Source organism: Scophthalmus maximus, chromosome 4 (genome assembly GCF_022379125.1).
Source record: "Scophthalmus maximus strain ysfricsl-2021 chromosome 4, ASM2237912v1, whole genome shotgun sequence".
In the NCBI taxonomy this organism is placed as follows: domain Eukaryota; kingdom Metazoa; phylum Chordata; class Actinopteri; order Pleuronectiformes; family Scophthalmidae; genus Scophthalmus; species Scophthalmus maximus.
This window is the reverse complement of record NC_061518.1, coordinates 4,316,713-4,332,989: the sequence shown is the minus strand read 5'-3', so window position 1 is coordinate 4,332,989 and position 16,277 is coordinate 4,316,713. Positions and strand designations below refer to the sequence as shown.

Below are 16,277 nucleotides of genomic sequence, written 5' to 3'. Positions count from 1 at the left end.
ACCATTTTAATCCCCTTGTTTTTCAATTCAATTCAATTTTAGTTGTATAGTGCAAAATCACAACATACATTATGAAAGGCACCTAAGTCTAGTCTTTTCCTCTTCGAAATCTATGATTTGAATAACAAATAAAAATAAAAAACACTTTCAACTTATTGTTAGCAGTGTGTTAATGACTAGTTGGTAGGTTATGGTTTATAGGTTATGAACTATTGCATAAACCAGTACACTGTATGTATACATAACTGAACATTGCTGCTGCCTCTGTCCACAAATTGTCCTATAGATAAAAGAAAAACTGTATAAAAATGATGCAAAAGACACAGTGGAATAGTTCAACCTTTAAAAACCAGGTCTCTATTAGAAAACCTCAAAAATCACAATTTGAATAAATGTGGATCAAGCTGAGACAATACACCACACATAACCGTACGTGACAGTGTCAGACTGAGTGGACTGAAATGACTTCAAACCATCAATCTTTTTTCTTTTTTATTAGCTATGTGAATGCCAGAAGCTGCTTTTTATACTAAAAATCCTCTGCACACGTGCTGTTATTCCACCTGGGTTTTTATTTTTCATTTTTAGATTAGCAATAGCTCTGGAGAGACTCTTGGGGCGGACAGCGACCTGAGCAGCACCACAGGCGACGGCTTCGGGAGGACCGCGGCTCACTTGACTCAGTCCAGGGGGACGCTCTCCGACAGCGAGATCGAAACCAACCCAGCTACCAGCTCCGTGTTTGTAAGTGGAGGCGTCACTTTGGGTGAAATACGCAGATGACACAAGCTCTTAGTTGAGATAATAAAATCTTAATTTAGGTATTAATTAATTTAAGCAGCACAGAAGGTGCCAGGAATTGACGGATTTCTGGGATCCTGTGCAAAAAAAACCTGGAAAATTGTAAACCAGAAAACGAAGAGATCAATCAATTAACACTGTTTCCAAATCCTGCCGCTGTTTACAAATAAACATGTGTGATGTGTTCAATATGATTAATGGGTACGAGCAATTTAAATGAGTAACATTTGTTTACAGCATCAATCCTTCTGAACGCACCTCGTTGTTGTGGACAAACTGTTCTGTTCAAAATGAGGCAATAACAGATGACAACACGACTACGACCAAAAAGTGAAGCCATAACATCCTGATCGCCACCTGGTGGCCGGCTGCAGTATTTGTCATAAGCCCCGCCTCCTCCATGTTAGTGGATAGGGACGTGGTCCAAACCAAAATGTCAAAGTAAACGTTAAATTAGTGTATAAGGGTTGTTATTGTTCTTTTTCATGTGGTGTTTTGTTTGTTCATTTTGTTCATTGCACTATTTGTTGGTTCACCAAAAATGACCGTGTCCTGTTTTCTCAGGGGAAGACTCACACGCTGAAACCCGGCGCGAAAGACCACGCACCTGCCGTGGCCAAGGGGCCGCCCGCACAGCCCATGGAGGACCACAGTATGAGGATCTACCTGTGCGAGGGCCTGCTGGGTTAGTTCTGCAGTTTGGCTCAGATACGTTCTCTCACAATGATCTCAAACGTCTAACATTTAATGCTCCTGTTCCGAGAAAACATTTCCTTCCTGTGAAAACACTTTGCTGTGCGATTTAACAATTTTCTCTCAATTTAAATTATTTCCCTTACTATTTTCTTTTCACCTTAGATTTTTCTGCTTTACTTTATTAACACTGTCCATCATTGTTAGTCATTGATGTTGAACCAAACGACCTTAATTATTAAAAGGTACGCCCAGGAATATAAAGAGAGGGTTTTTGCTGTGGTTTTTCCCACGAGTGAACTTCTGCTAATTGTGGGAAATTATTTTTACGAGGAGAAAAGCAGAAGTCCGACATGTGATGACCGAGAAGTGGAGTAATATTAATGAACTGTAGGTTAATAGGTGAAAGGTCGTACCTTGTGCTCTGAACTATCCAGTTTATAGTATATGGTATATTAGAGCTGCAACAGTTAATCGATTCATCGATTAATAATCGACTACTAAATTAATCGCCAACTATTCTGATAATCGATTTATTGGCTCAATTAGTTTTTATGAAAAAATCTATGATTTCAGCTTCTTACATATTACATTTTCTTCTGGTTTCTTTGCTCCTCTGTGTCAGTAAACTAAATATCTTTGGTATGTGGACAAAACAAAACATCGTCTTGGGGTTTGGAGAAACACAATCTACATTTTCACCACTTTACGACATTTTATGGACCAAACAACTAATCGATTAATCGAGAAAACTATCTATAGATTAATCAATAAAGAAAATAGTCTTTATATGCAGCCCTTTATTATATTTATTATGTATATATTATTATTATAATTATAATATATATTCATCAGTATTATACAGTGATGAATTAAAACTTGGTAAAAATAGGAAGTTGCGTTGTTCAACAGGTTTTAATGAATTTAAAAATAATAATAATAAAAAAAATATATATATATTTATAAAAAATTAAGTTAAAAAAAACCCACTCCTTTCAGAGAATACCCACAGCTTCGTGGGACACCTCTGACCCTCAGAGACGATTTAATTGCATAGACATATGCAATTAAATCATGAAAATGTAGCAAACTTTGATAAAAGTGGAAAGAAAACTTAATCTTTGTAATTGAATGTTTAACGTAACAAAACTGAATTAATTTGACTCCGCATTGTTAGAGTTAAACCACAACATTAAAATATAATGACTCATGTACTTGACTATGTTTAGAATACACACACATATATATATATATATATATATATATATATATATAGTGAGTAAAGGAGCTTGTTATACCCTTGATTGGTTCTCGTCTCTGCTTTTGTTTTTTGCTGTTAAACCTGCTTACCTCTTCGCCTAACACCCCCCCTCCTTCCTACTCTCACGGCTTCTCTCCCCCCCCCCACGCTGCTTCTCCTGGGAAATATTTCCAGGCCGTGATAAGAGCTCCGTTTGGGATCAACTAGAGGATGCTGCCATGGAAACCTTTTCTCTAAGTAGGGCTAATCTTTTGCCTCTACCCTTTTTTTTCTCCGATGTCTGTCTCTCTCTGTGTGTGTGTGTGTGTGTGTGTGTGTGTGTGTGTGTGTGTGTGTGCGTGTGCGTGCGTGTGCGTGCGTGTGTGTATTCCATTGTGTGTAATCTCTGATGTGATGTGGGGTTTCCCTCTCCGCTGGTGAGCTGCACATCTGTGTGTTTCTCTCCTAACAATGTGGAAAATGTGAGCGCTGCTGCAGAATTCATTTTTTCCCTCACAGCGAGATGAAAGACGACAAGATGTGAGCAATTTCCATTCACCTCACGTTCTTCTGACCAACCTTCGTGTCGAATCAAAAGCTTAGCACTTCACGATTCCAGCGAATGTTGCCTTCAAGTGCTGTCGGAAAATCTAATTATGAATTGAGCACACTCATAGGAGCCAACAGCTGTTGCATTAGATTGGGAAATGTCAAGACTTCCAATTAGTTTCTCTTGATCTTGATATGAGTGGAGTGAAGAAAAAGGAAACTGCCTCAGCCACTGATGATTTAAGTGAACTATTTAACCTATATTTCACATCCTGTGAAAACAGTTTGTTTGAATCTTTGTGTTAAATGTTTTAATAATTTTGTAGATATTTGCGTCTATTTCTAAATCAATTGAGTAGCCAACAAAATAAAAAAACGTGTAATTTCCTCGGTCCATGAGCGGCACTTGAAGGCGGCATCCTTTTAGAAAAGGCATTGTGGCTATATCAACAATTCAAGAACACCAGTTTTATTAGACCTGGCAGTTTTGAGCTTCATCACAAATCGCCATAAATAGAATTACAATAACAAATTATTTTGCCCCTGATTCTGGAAAATCATGATCATTTGTAACGGTAATAAGTCTATTCGACCAACTATTGTTTTCATGCATGACTAGGACCAATAAAGTGCCTTGTCATGCTCACAGTGGTACATTGGAATGTTAGAACATCATTGCTTAATTACCTACAGTAAAACTTTCAGACCAAGCTTTGGAAAGCAACGTGAAAAATGCGAATCTAGTTTTCATTTGCTGGTGCGACACCAGGTTTTCTTGCGTCTGCGTACACGCGGTTTGGTTTGTGTTTGAATGGGTCAGCGGTGATGCGGATGAGCTGAACGTGTCCTTGTGCGTTCAGGTAAGGAGCGATCCACACTGTGGGACCAGCTGCAGTTCTGGGAGGACGCCTACTTGGACGCCGTGATGCTGGAGCGCGAGGGCATGGGGATGGACCAGGGACCCCAGGAGATGATCGAAAGGTCCCACGCGACTCTGTCTTATTGTGTCCCACACTTGATTTCTGAACCTCTCTTGAAATATTCATGAATTAATATTAATATTACCTCTGCGTTTCAGATACCTGTCACTTGGGGAACACGACCGAAAGCGCCTGGAGGATGACGAGGACCGACTTCTGGCCACACTGCTGCACAATATGATCGCATACATGCTGATGATGAAAGTACGAAGTTTGAAATTGAAATCCCAGAACAGAAATCTTTCTTTCACCCCGTAAAGCTCACGTGTCTTTTTTTCTTTCTTTCTTCGATTGATTTATTTAGGTGACCAAAAATGACATCAGGAAGAAAGTGAGGCGTTTGATGGGGAAGTCCCACATCGGCCTCTCATACAGCCAAGATATCAACGAGATGCTGGACAAACTGGTCAACATGGTGAATATATGTCCTTTGTTTATTCGGCTGATTCGACTGGCGATGCGGGATTTTACGGCTCATTGCATTCAAAATTAAATACCAGGCCATTTCCTCAAAATAAACATTTAAATCTGGTCGTGATTGTCGCTAAAACGGAGACATCAGCTGGTTCATTTACAGTTGTTACAGTTCACACAACGTGGAGACTTTTGAGATAAACATGCAAAATCTGAAATCTGTCCACAAATAAATGGTCAATAATAATGAAGATTAAAGTTTTAAAGTCAATCTAATGATAAACATATTGACTGTGGTTTAAATTGACCTTTTCTCTCATGGACATTCGTCTGATAAACGGCACCAAACTCAGCTCATTGAATTGACTTTGTCTTCCTGTAATTAGAGTCAAATTACTTTGTGCTTTCCAGGAAACTCTTAATGATTTTTGTAGGAATTCAAGCCGTTGCCACTGAACTATTATAATAATAATAATAATAATAATAATAATACATTTTATTTAAAGGCGCCTTTCTCGGCACACAAGGACACCGTACAATACATAAGACATTAGAAGCAGCAAAAAAAATAAAGAATACAACAACAATAAAAACAACAGAAAGAGGCAGAGCAATTGACATCAAGTGGAATACGCAGTTTTAAACAGATGTGTTTTGAGTTGCACGTTTTATAATTGTTTGTCCCTTACATTTATTTTCAGAATGGCCTCGAGTTTTCCATCAGGCCCAGTGGAAGCCGCCACATCAAGAAGCAAACGTTTGTTGTCCACGCTGGCACCGACACCACGGGAGACATCTTCTTCATGGAGGTAGACAAAGGCCGGACTGTATTACAAAAATTAGGCTGTCACAAAATATCTTTTAATAGCAGAGTGGACCAGGCCTCATTTTTACATTCATTACCTCTCGATTCATTTTAGTATAATGTTCATTTCCACGACACTGATCCCTTCAGAACAGTAGGAGTCCTGTCAGATGTTCACTTTGCCTTTTCCCCCTGAATGATAAAAAAAAAAAACATTAACATTTCTTTTAGGATTTTCACAATAAAGCTCTCTCTTCTTTCCTTTTATAAGTAGGCTTTTGATATGTGAAAAATATGAATAAGAGTTGAGAATTCTATTGACCACACCGAATTTCTTTTTATCGGAGAATGAAAACATTTTCTGCGGCACAGTGGTGAGAATGGAATAACTCCGTTTCGCTAAATGAATCAGTGCTGTGGAAATGCAGATTGTATGAAATCTAATTTGGAGTTGGCCGCGTGTATTTTTCATAGTTTCCTCTGGGTCGTTTCAGGTGTGCGACGACTGCATAGTCCTGCGCAGCAACATCGGCACAGTGTACGAACGCTGGTGGTACGAGAAGCTCATCAACATGACTTACTGCCCCAAGACCAAGGTGCTGTGTCTCTGGAGACGCAACGGCCAAGAGACGCAGCTCAACAAGTTCTACACCAAAAAGGTTTTTGTCGGAAACTGCGTCCTGAACTTTCGTTCGCTTTCAAGAGGAAAGATTGTTGAAACTCTGACAACGTGTCTCTCTGTATTCTAGTGTCGAGAACTCTACTACTGTGTGAAAGACAGTATGGAGCGAGCTGCAGCCAGACAGCAGAGCATTAAACCAGGTATGGAGTGATGGAGTCTTATGTTTCTCTTTCTTTCTTACTTTCTCTCTGACTCTCTCAAACAACGGCCATTGCATTTCGACCTCTGTTGCTTGGGGGGGGGGGAAATGCGAGCTCCATTACATCCCTGTTGATCAGTGGCTCAAGCTGCTTCTCCACCTCAGGGGACAGGGTTTAAAATCCCCCCCCCCTTTGCCGGGGAGCTTGCGGCCTGATTGGTCCTTTAATGCAGCGTTTTATTTCAGCCCATCGTTAGGTTTCCTTACCTGACGCGTACAGCAGCATTGTGTGTTTTGAATACACCTTGTCACCAGTGCTCGTCTCTTCACCGATCAGCAGCAGCACAATATGAATCTACTCCACGTTTACTGCTGCTGTAATGTTACTTGATTAAAATAAAATCATCGTTGTTGGGACAAAGTCTTCTGCGTTGCCGAGGCCCGGTGGACTGGAGTGGAACAGCTTGTACGTTAGCATCCTAACTACCCCTGGACTTTAGACCGCAGTGGCAATGCAGCATTGGAACCTTTTAGTCCTTTGAAGAAAGTTCCTGGGACTAAAAGTTGTTGGTACACAACTATGACTCAAACATTTATTTTCCCGCTGCATCGAGTGACCTAGTTGAGATTTGAGTTGTTGTTTTTTAAATATCCGCACCGGCTCTGACCTCAGCTGTGGCCTCCCCTCAGGGCCGGAGCTGGGCGGAGAGTTCCCCGTCCAGGACATGAAGAGCGGCGAGGGCGGACTGCTGCAGGTCACACTGGAGGGGATCAACCTCAAATTCATGCACAGCCAGGTAAGAGGGCAGTGCCTCGGCAAGAGAAGCTGCCTCTCATCCCACACAAAGGGCATGGAGATAAAAAAAAAACCCTCACTCACGACGGTTCAGAGTTCACCCATTCGTCCTCCTGTCCGCCTCTCTGCTCGTCTCAACCCGTTTGCCTCTGTGTCATTTCCTTTCATCTCGCCACATCTTCCTCTATTGTCATTTACAAAAAAAACTAAAAAACCAAATCTTACTCAAAGTGTCAGAGATGACTGACCACAAAGTGTTTGATTGGGATTTTCTTTTTTCTTTCTTAACTCACATCTGATGTTTTCCCCTTAGAGGAAGAGTTTCTGTTTGTGCTTTTGCTTTTTCTGAATTCGCTTCTTTCAGTTTCAGATTGTGTTTGTTTATTTGTTTGTGCGCGCGTTTCTCCCCGTACGCATGCGTTTCCCCACCAAAACAATATTAACACATCCTTCCACACACACACACACGTTTCTTTTTCACATCCGTGGTGCTCAAAAACACCCTCATCGTTCATTTCCTGTGTGGGAGTAGATGAAGTGTTAATGTGTGTGTGTGTCGTGCCTCGGTGGTAAGGTGGATGATCTTCTCGCGCAAAAGACTTTTCATTAATAATTGGCTATTTAAATAGCAACTTCCACGTTTGAGTTTGGACCCTCGAAACATCGTCTCGTGTTGTCTCCTCACGTCTGTGCAGGGCAGCGGTAGTCGGGGATTGGTACGTTATTTCCCCCGGTTCGTGAGAGTGTGAAGCTGTGATTGTTCAATGTGCTGTAGTTGAGTTGTCGGAGGAGGAGGAGGAGGAGGAGGAGGAGAGACCTGCGCTGAAAGATCAGCAGCTAACGCACTTCAATGGTGTTAAATATCTGAAGGAGTAGAGTGAGGCGTGAGCAAAGAGTGCGACAGATTAAACAGCGATATTGTTCATGAGACATCCTCCATCTTTTAACTGATTACTCAACAGCAAAGGTCATTCTAAGGGTGGAGGTGGGTGCATGTACTGCAGCCGACCACCAGGGGGCGGTCAAAGTGTTTTGGCTTCACTTATGGGAGCTGACTCATTTTTATTTACAGTCTATAGGTGCATAGTGCAAAGGGTTTCACGTAGTCTCTTAATTAATCATATAGTGTTTTGGGATAAGGAAATGGTGTGTGTGTGTGTGTGTGTGTGTGTGTGTGTGTGTGTGTGTGTGTGTGTGTGTGTGTGTGTGTGTGTGTGTGTGTGTGTGTGTGTGTGTGTGTGTGTGTGTGTGTGTGTGTGTGTGTGTGTGTGTGTGTGTGTGTGTGTGTGTGTGTGTGTGTGTGTGTGCGTGCGTGCGTGCGTGCGTGCGTGCGTGCGTGCGTGCGTGCGTGCGTGCGTGCGTGCGTGCGTGCGTGCGTGCGTGCCTTGGTGTGTTGATATTATAAAGGCGGATGTTCATACAGAGGAAACGGTGTCACTCATCGCACATGCAGAAGTTAAGTTTGACAATTTAAATTAAAAGGTGATTATGTCACCAATGTGTTTGGATTGTAAAATTAATTTTTCATTGCTGTGAGTGTTTCAGATAAGGTATCATTCATCTCCATTATATAACCCAGGCAGGTAGAGGCACAACTTCTGTTCTTGGTCAGACACAAAGTATTTATTTAATAATTTGGATGAACCGACCCTTTGTTTTTTGGGTGTTACTACACCCGAGTCACTGTAAGTTGAATATTTGCGCTTCGTATTGCAAGAGGTCGAGTGCCACTTATAGACGTTCTTTTTTAAAAAAAAATTATTACCATTGAGTTGAGTTTCCACAAGTGTTTCAGTGTTTCTAGAATTAACAATTTTCATGAGCAGTTTTGCAACTCAAACCCTCAGCAGGCATTTTATGTTTAGTTTTTTTTATTATTGTTACAAAATTCTTCATAGTGGTGAGCGAGTCCTGCTCCCGTGTAGCTTTGCACCGAGGTCGACTTCCCTACGTCGTGGCAGGGGGTTTTTTTTGTTTGTTTTTTTAACTTTGCTTCGGCGGCTGCCCGCGATTGATCCGTTGTGCCGTGCGAGCGAGGTGTTGTTGGGCCCAGCGCTCGTTGCTGGAGGAGGAGGCATGGAGGGCTCTGGGCGACTGACGCCTCTTTAAAGTCTGGGAAAAAACAAAGGTGAATCCAGCTCTCGGTAGTCAAACCCCCTGGTTCTCTCTTTTTCTCCCATTTCCCAGTTATTTTTCGGTGGGGCTGATTCGTCGCCGTGACGTTTTGTCTTTTTCCTTTTTCCTCTACACATTGGCTCTCGGTAACCGCTCAGCTAGATTGTCTCGATCTGAATCCGCACGAGGCTCCAGCGGTTTAGCGCCCTCTGTCGGAGTGCCGTCGAGTGTTTGTGCTCTTCTGTCCGATAATAATCCAAACCATTTCTCTCCCATGCTCTCTCCCCCTGCAAGGAGCGGAAGGTACACAACCTCTGCTGTGTTTTGCTTATTAGCAGTTTACATCTTATTGGGTTTTTCCTTTCTCTTGTTTTTTTTGTTTTCTCTCTATCTTTTTCTTCTCTCCTTTTATTTGACTGTTGTTAGCTGTATGGCAAATCTAAGTTTGTGTCCTTGTCTACATTTTCATGTGGAAATTCCATGTATGCATCATATGGGCCACATCGCATCTCTGAGCGTAGGAAAAAAAAAAGTGTTTTAAAAAAAAAAAAAAATACCTTTGCAGTTTGCATCCACGTATAAGTTGTGTAAACGCTGCATTGATGAAACACGACTAAATACATTTCTCCTCATCTAACCGTCGCCCATGTACAGTATGCGTCTGATCATGGAAACTTGTCATAGTCTGCTTTTCTTTTTCCTTCATTAGCCGTTAAGACGCTTGCATCCGTGTGTTAGTTGTTTTTATTATTATTTATTTTCTAACCTTTCATACTGAATTAAAAACCAAGTTTAACATTTTTATTAAATATGACGTGTTTACTTATCATCCAGTGTTGTTGAGTTAATAATGTTCTGTCTTGTTTTTGTTTGTTTGTTTGTTTTGTTTGTTTGTGTTTTAGGTTTTCATAGAGCTGAGTCACATTAAAAAGTGCAATACAGTGAAGGGAGTCTTTGTCCTGGAGGAATTTGGTAATTACACCATCTATTGATTCTCGGCCTGTACTCGGCGCGGCAGTAACTCAGCTCCGTGGCAAAACACCCCACAAAGTATTGTACCAAATGAGGGTTTTCGCTTAATTGGAACGCTCGCTCTCCCCCGGGCGGCTGCCGGGGCTCCGGAGGTCTGCAGCTGTTTCGGTGACCGATGAATTCTAAAGACGATGAGGTGGTTTTCTTTAGTTTGGAGCCGGCGACACAAGTGCGAAGAAGAAGAACGGCCGCACAATAAAAGGGCACAATTAGAAAATCAAAATTAGACCGTTCCATCATAAGAAGCGACATCAGTCCTCGTCACAGATGTAAATGAATGACTTGATTTATAAAGAACAAGAGTATTTTTACAGTGACACTTCAAATGGTGGGACAGGATCCCATCACAAATTCAAAATTACAGCAAATGTCATGATCGCAAAACGAGCCAAAGAGATAAACATCATACCTTTTTCATGTCCATAAAAAATCCCCCAAAACAATATTAGCTGTGTATTATCCAAACCCTGATTAATATTATTCCGCAGTCTTGCACAGTCGCTGGATGTCGGGAAGCCAGATTATCACTTCACAGCCTCGCCACTGATGGATTTTAGAGTCGAGATTAATGTTAATTTTTCTGAAATATCAGAGCTTTTTAGTCCAAAATGTGATCGTTTGTCTGACTCATGTCATCATTGACTGACCATCGCCATGTGCATTTACTAGTGAGTTCTACTGAGCCTCCGTAGTAGTTTTTGGTTCCCGAAAAGGAAAAACTCTTAATAATAAAAACAGGAAAAGTGTCAAATATGGGATTAAAAAAAAAATGATATAGTAACGAAAATATAGAATATCAGCAGCATCTTTTTTGTATCGGCATATCTGCAACACTTTAGTGAATTAATAAATGCATGAAAGTTAAGTTTTTTTTTGTGTAAAAATATTTCATTAAGCATTTAATAACCTGGAAAATACAAATTACTATATGAACGTGAGCAAGACAATAAGTCGTTAATTAAGCTCTTTAACTCCTTTATTGATCCGACAGGTTCGGGAGAAACACCCGATTAATCCACGTTAACAGCGGAAAAATAAAATCCTTCCGCCAACATTTTTGTAAAACCAAAAGTAGCTCGACGCTCCGTCTCATTTCACAAGAGGTGAAACAGCCTGGACACTAAAATCTCGAATCGTTCAAAAAGGGCGACGGTCACATTTACAGATCGACGCAGAGAGAGTTTGTTTCGCAGCCCAGTGAGTCAGAGGTCGAGGCTTCGAGCGCCCGGCTGAGTTACTGTCGTGTCTCTGTGCTGCTTTTTGTAATGTTGCCCTCATCTTTGCCACTATGAAAACCTTCATTCTCCAGCAGGTAAAGTGTCGTCAACCTTTCTCCTTCTTCTTATTCTGAACCAGTTCTGTGCACAGTATTTCCTCACTCGATTATTTTGCCCCTCTGCTTCCTCCATCACTCGCTTTTCATTTTTGGTCGGAGATCACGGCTCCCCGGAGACTCCCGACGAGATCTGTGGTGGGACAGTTGTTGTTTTTGCTGTTTTTTTTGTTTTGTTTTTTTGGGGGGGGGGGGAGCAGAGGGGCGCTACGTGTCCCAGCCCCTCTTCATCCTCTTCTCCAGACCTCATCCTCCTCATCTCTGCTTACGGGTTCACAGTTACTAATGAAAAGTCGACCTGTCCCTCGTCCTGGGTCAAAGGGTTTTGGCCTCTTGTAGCCGCTGTTCTGTCGATGTTCAGCATCTCCTTTTGTTTCGATTTATTCATATGTTTTATTATTTTATTTTTTAAATTCTAGAGCCCGACCAATACTGGATTTTTGGATTTTCCCAGCTTTGTATTAATTAGCTTGAAGCTAAATTTGCTACAAATCATCTTCTCTCTTTGCTTGAGATGAAGTTTTTTTTTTTTGTATTTTCAGCATTTTGAAATGACCCCAAACAACTTATTATGCATCATATTCTGAAAAAAACTAAACTATTTCATATCAGAAAAGATAAAGCATAATCCATGTTTCTGTGATCGACCAATACATTGATCGGGCTCTAGTTCATTTTTCATTTTTGAAACTTCACATTCTTGACAGTCTCTTGTTATAAGACATCTGTTTGGTTTTTTTTACTTGTCCATGTCGTGGGTCATGAACGTGTCACCAACGGCCCCAACCTCGGACTTCATATACAGGCCTCCCATTGAGTTTGAATATTTAAAAAGATCCCATGTTATGGCGGAATGACCTCCGAGTCGTGGTGAACTCTTCTTGACCCGCATCACATTCTTTCGTTATTCGCCACCCTGTCGACCGTCCACCACTTCAAACCCCCGAAGCTCTCAGACGTGAGCTCACTGTTCCTGCTGCCTTTGAATTCTTTGTCTTGTCTCTCGCACCGACATAGTTCCTGAAACTAAAGAAGTGGTGATCCACAAGTACAAGACGCCCATGGTGAGTCGCCACAACGTGTGCCCCACAGAAATGTTCCATTCAAACCCCAGTGGGTATCAGTTACTCATTCATTTATTATTTCCCCAATAATAAATGAATGTGAGCGTAGCATTTAGAAAATAACGAAACTTGTCGTCAACAAATGACGCGTTTGTTTCCACGGAAACTCCCCGGGAGATTTTGGGGGAAATTAACGGACAATTCACTGAAATTACAGGAAAAAAAAGAGGGTCGGAAAGTCCACAGAGCTCATTTTAATAAAGGAAATTAAGCACCACTCCATATTCCGACAGTGTTTTGACTGGGAGGACGTTCGTGACGAGATTTGCACCTTTTTAGGAGAAGTTCTCTGAAGCCCGAGCGCGTGGGTCCACTGTTGTTTCCACACAAATATTGGCCAGTACCAGGTCATATTTAAGTTGGTTAAAACAGTTTTATTGATTTTTTTGTTTAGTAAAAGAGCTGGTGGACATGTTAACATTACACAGAAGAGCACTTACAGCTCACTGAAAACCCAAGTATTATCGTCGCACCAGAAACTAACAGCATGAGAGTCAACAGAAAAGTTTCAAAGTTAACAAAATACTTTTGCTTTGATATACATTTATTTTTTCTGCGGTCAGGAATTTGAGTCTGTTATACAGAATAAATAAGTTCTGTTGTGGTAAATTCTGTGTAGGAAATGATCATTTTTCTGAATCAATGTTTATTGCGTTTAAGCGCACACGTTCTCGTCCTCACAACTTTTATTATCATCATTATTATTTTGATTTTTTTCAGGCACATCAGATCTGCTACTCCGTCCTCTGCCTTTTCTCCTACGTGGCGGCGGTGAAGGGGAAGGAGGCCGAAGGAAAACCCAAGATTCTCTCGCCAAGACCCCTCCCTAGCTAGTCTCCACCCCCCGCCCTTCCTCCTCCTCCGTGTGCCTCTCAGCTCTGAAAAAACCCTACAGACTTCTGACAATCCATAACCTAATTCTAAGCACACGATCCCCGTCCCACTCCTCTCCCCCCTTCAGATTCTTATTGTGTAGACGTGTTTGGTTTGTGATGTCATGTAAATACTGCCAGCCCCCCCCCCCCCCCCCCCCCCCCATTCGTTCTGATGATCGTAGCCACTAGCTCGACGTCTGCCTGCTCCTGAACTCGGGAGAAGTGTCTCCGCTCAAGCTCCTCCCTCTTCATCTCGGCGTGAACGTGTCCCGTTGCCAAGACTCAGCCCCTCCCCACCCTCCATCCCCCCCCGAGGCACAGAGTGCACGCAGGTCCCGTGCACTGCCTTGACATTTACTACGGACTAGCCCCGGCCCCTCCCTCCTCCCCGTCTCGTCTCCATTACGACTGTGACTTGTTGTGTGATCTTGTGATTAGTGTAAAGTTCCAGTCTGTCCAAGTTTTAACTTGAAAAAAAAAAACAAAAATGAAAAAACCAAGAGACCCTCTCGTCGTGCAGGACGTCCCGTGCTGAACATTCTCCTGCACCGGAGCGACGCATGTAAGCGCTTCTTTAAAAAAAAAAAGAAAAGGTGTGTGAGCCCGTCAGTGATGTGAGTGTTCTCTCTCTCCCCCCCGACGACGTCACTGTTCTCGTTCTGCTGTAAAACGTTCTCGTCTGTGTTCTGCTGTTAAAATCAACCTGCATGTTACTGTGAGGATGACGACGACAAAATAAATATTATATATATATATTTCTATATATAGTATTTATTTAATATATATATACATATATTGACTGTACAAAAATGTTACAACTGGTTCCCTTTTTTTTTTTTTGCTAGATGTGCAATACTTACTGAGTGGTCAGCCATTTGCCAGAGTCAGGTTTTTCTTTTTAGAGGGAACCGACTTCCACACGGTGGAGAATGTAAGGAAGAACTTTTTCTTTTGTTTGTTTTTTTTACGAGTACATATTGATTGATGTGAATATGATGATTCAGTGTGACATGACATGACATGACTGTGTGAAGTTTGTCTTTAAAAGAAAAGGTAAATTCAATTCACAAACGCCGGAGGCAGAAAAACAAACTTAGTTTGCACCCAGGCCACGCCCCCAATTTGTGATGTCACAGCAGGTGTTGTTGTTTTTCTAAATAGGAGGTAATAGATGCTGCAGTTAAACATTGTTGTCGGAGACCATGATACTGATTTTATTGAAATAAAATCATAAATCTGGTTTCACTTGTCAACAAAAAACAGGATCCAGGTTCTGTAAATAGTTTTAAAGACTGAATAATAACTGAGGACCGTCGCTTCTATATTTGGTGAGAAAAAAAGTCTCAATTGTGCAAATCGGTTTTGTCCGGGGAAAAAAAACAACAGTCAAGATGCTAACGTGGGAAATTAAAGACCAGAAATTTGGGAAATTGAAACCACAAAAAAAAAAAACAGCTGCTTTTACATCACTGAACAAATGTAGAAGAATAAAGAAAAGCCATCCTGTGTGTGTGTGTGTGTACACGTGTACGTGCGTTCCTGTGGTGTGCAAGTTTCCTCCAGATCAGCAATATAATGGGTACAACCTTGTCACTGGAAGAGGTTTCATTTTGATTCTGACATGCTTGTATTTCTAAGTAAACTTCAGGGCGCAAAAGGAAAAATGAGTCGGATGTTAGTAAGATTTCTGTTCCGTTCACGAGCCGACGCCACGTGTCGGTGGAAACTCGACCAAACTGGATCTGAACGTGGTTTTGAGCGCTTGTTAAAACTGGATAGTTGCAGCTCATCTCTTGTCGTTGTTCTGGCCGGCTGCTGTAACGAGAAGATGAACTAAATGAGGTGTAATGTATTCCAGTATCTGAGGAGCATTTATAGAACATACACAGCTTTGGCAATATAAATAAAGTTGTCCCAAAATGAGGCTCGGTGCCGTTGGTTGTCCTTTTTTATTAGGAGGAAAAGAAGGAAAGAAAATCTGATTCTTTTCAGCTTGAGGTTTATTCAAGCGAGTGATTCGACCTGTCGGAGAAAAGTTTCAAGACCCAAAGACAAAAAGGAACAAAGACACTTTTATTTTTTTGTTTAACCTGAAAAATACAAAACAAGATTCAAGGCGCCGCAGACGACGACCCATCAATCAAACCCAGAACTGGTAAGATCAGACTTAAACCTGATTTGTGTTGCCATGGAGACAACATCCTCATTGTTATTGACAAGTTGGTTTTTTGTTGTTTTTAAAGGCTGTTTGGCAAACATATCTGGCAGCGAGAGAATAAATCAATCACAAACTGGCCGTAATTCAATATTGATATTGTTCGTTAAAACGGTTTATGGATGTTTGACAGATTAGATAATGCATTTTACAAAAAAAAGGTTATTTGATCACTTCACCCTGACGCCGCCGTGCTCGTCTGTGAAAGGTGAAATACATTAAATGTATGAAACTCAAAACATTGACAAATGGCACGACATTGTGTTTCTGTAGAAATTGTCACTGCTCCTCTGTCAATCCACAGAAAAACTTCTTCTTTCTTGATCTTTATTCTTTCGTTCACCACGATCACGTTCGCGCTCCAACGCCCCGTCACCGACGGCAGATTTCAGAAATATGTGGTTTGACTCGGTTTGTTAATGTCATGTCTCTCAAAACCCGACGCCACGAAGGAAACCTGTCGCGATTGAGACGAGTCGAACGC

At 41.5% G+C, this 16,277-nt stretch overlaps 1 protein-coding gene across 14 annotated transcripts in view; it reads left to right on the top strand.

The window, feature by feature from the left end:
• Positions 1 to 15,502, top strand: part of madd (MAP-kinase activating death domain) — a 51,035-nt gene extending 35,533 nt beyond the window's left edge. For 7 of the 14 annotated variants that reach the window (XM_035629158.2, XM_035629149.2, XM_035629145.2 and 4 more), the window contains 13 exons: positions 589 to 744; positions 1,366 to 1,486; positions 2,930 to 2,992; positions 4,144 to 4,264; positions 4,362 to 4,467; positions 4,568 to 4,678; positions 5,379 to 5,486; positions 5,977 to 6,141; positions 6,232 to 6,304; positions 6,994 to 7,100; positions 10,117 to 10,186; positions 12,597 to 12,643; positions 13,424 to 15,502. In XM_035629158.2, coding sequence (XP_035485051.2) covers positions 589 to 744; positions 1,366 to 1,486; positions 2,930 to 2,992; positions 4,144 to 4,264; positions 4,362 to 4,467; positions 4,568 to 4,678; positions 5,379 to 5,486; positions 5,977 to 6,141; positions 6,232 to 6,304; positions 6,994 to 7,100; positions 10,117 to 10,186; positions 12,597 to 12,643; positions 13,424 to 13,537 — 1,362 coding nt within the window. In that variant the 3' untranslated portion in view covers positions 13,538 to 15,502. The remainder of the gene's footprint in view (positions 1 to 588; positions 745 to 1,365; positions 1,487 to 2,929; positions 2,993 to 4,143; positions 4,265 to 4,361; positions 4,468 to 4,567; positions 4,679 to 5,378; positions 5,487 to 5,976; positions 6,142 to 6,231; positions 6,305 to 6,993; positions 7,101 to 10,116; positions 10,187 to 12,596; positions 12,644 to 13,423) is intronic. The other 7 variants (XM_035629151.2, XM_035629155.2, XM_035629154.2 and 4 more) reach the window with 3 other exon arrangements.
• Positions 15,503 to 16,277: the final 775 nt, after the last annotated feature.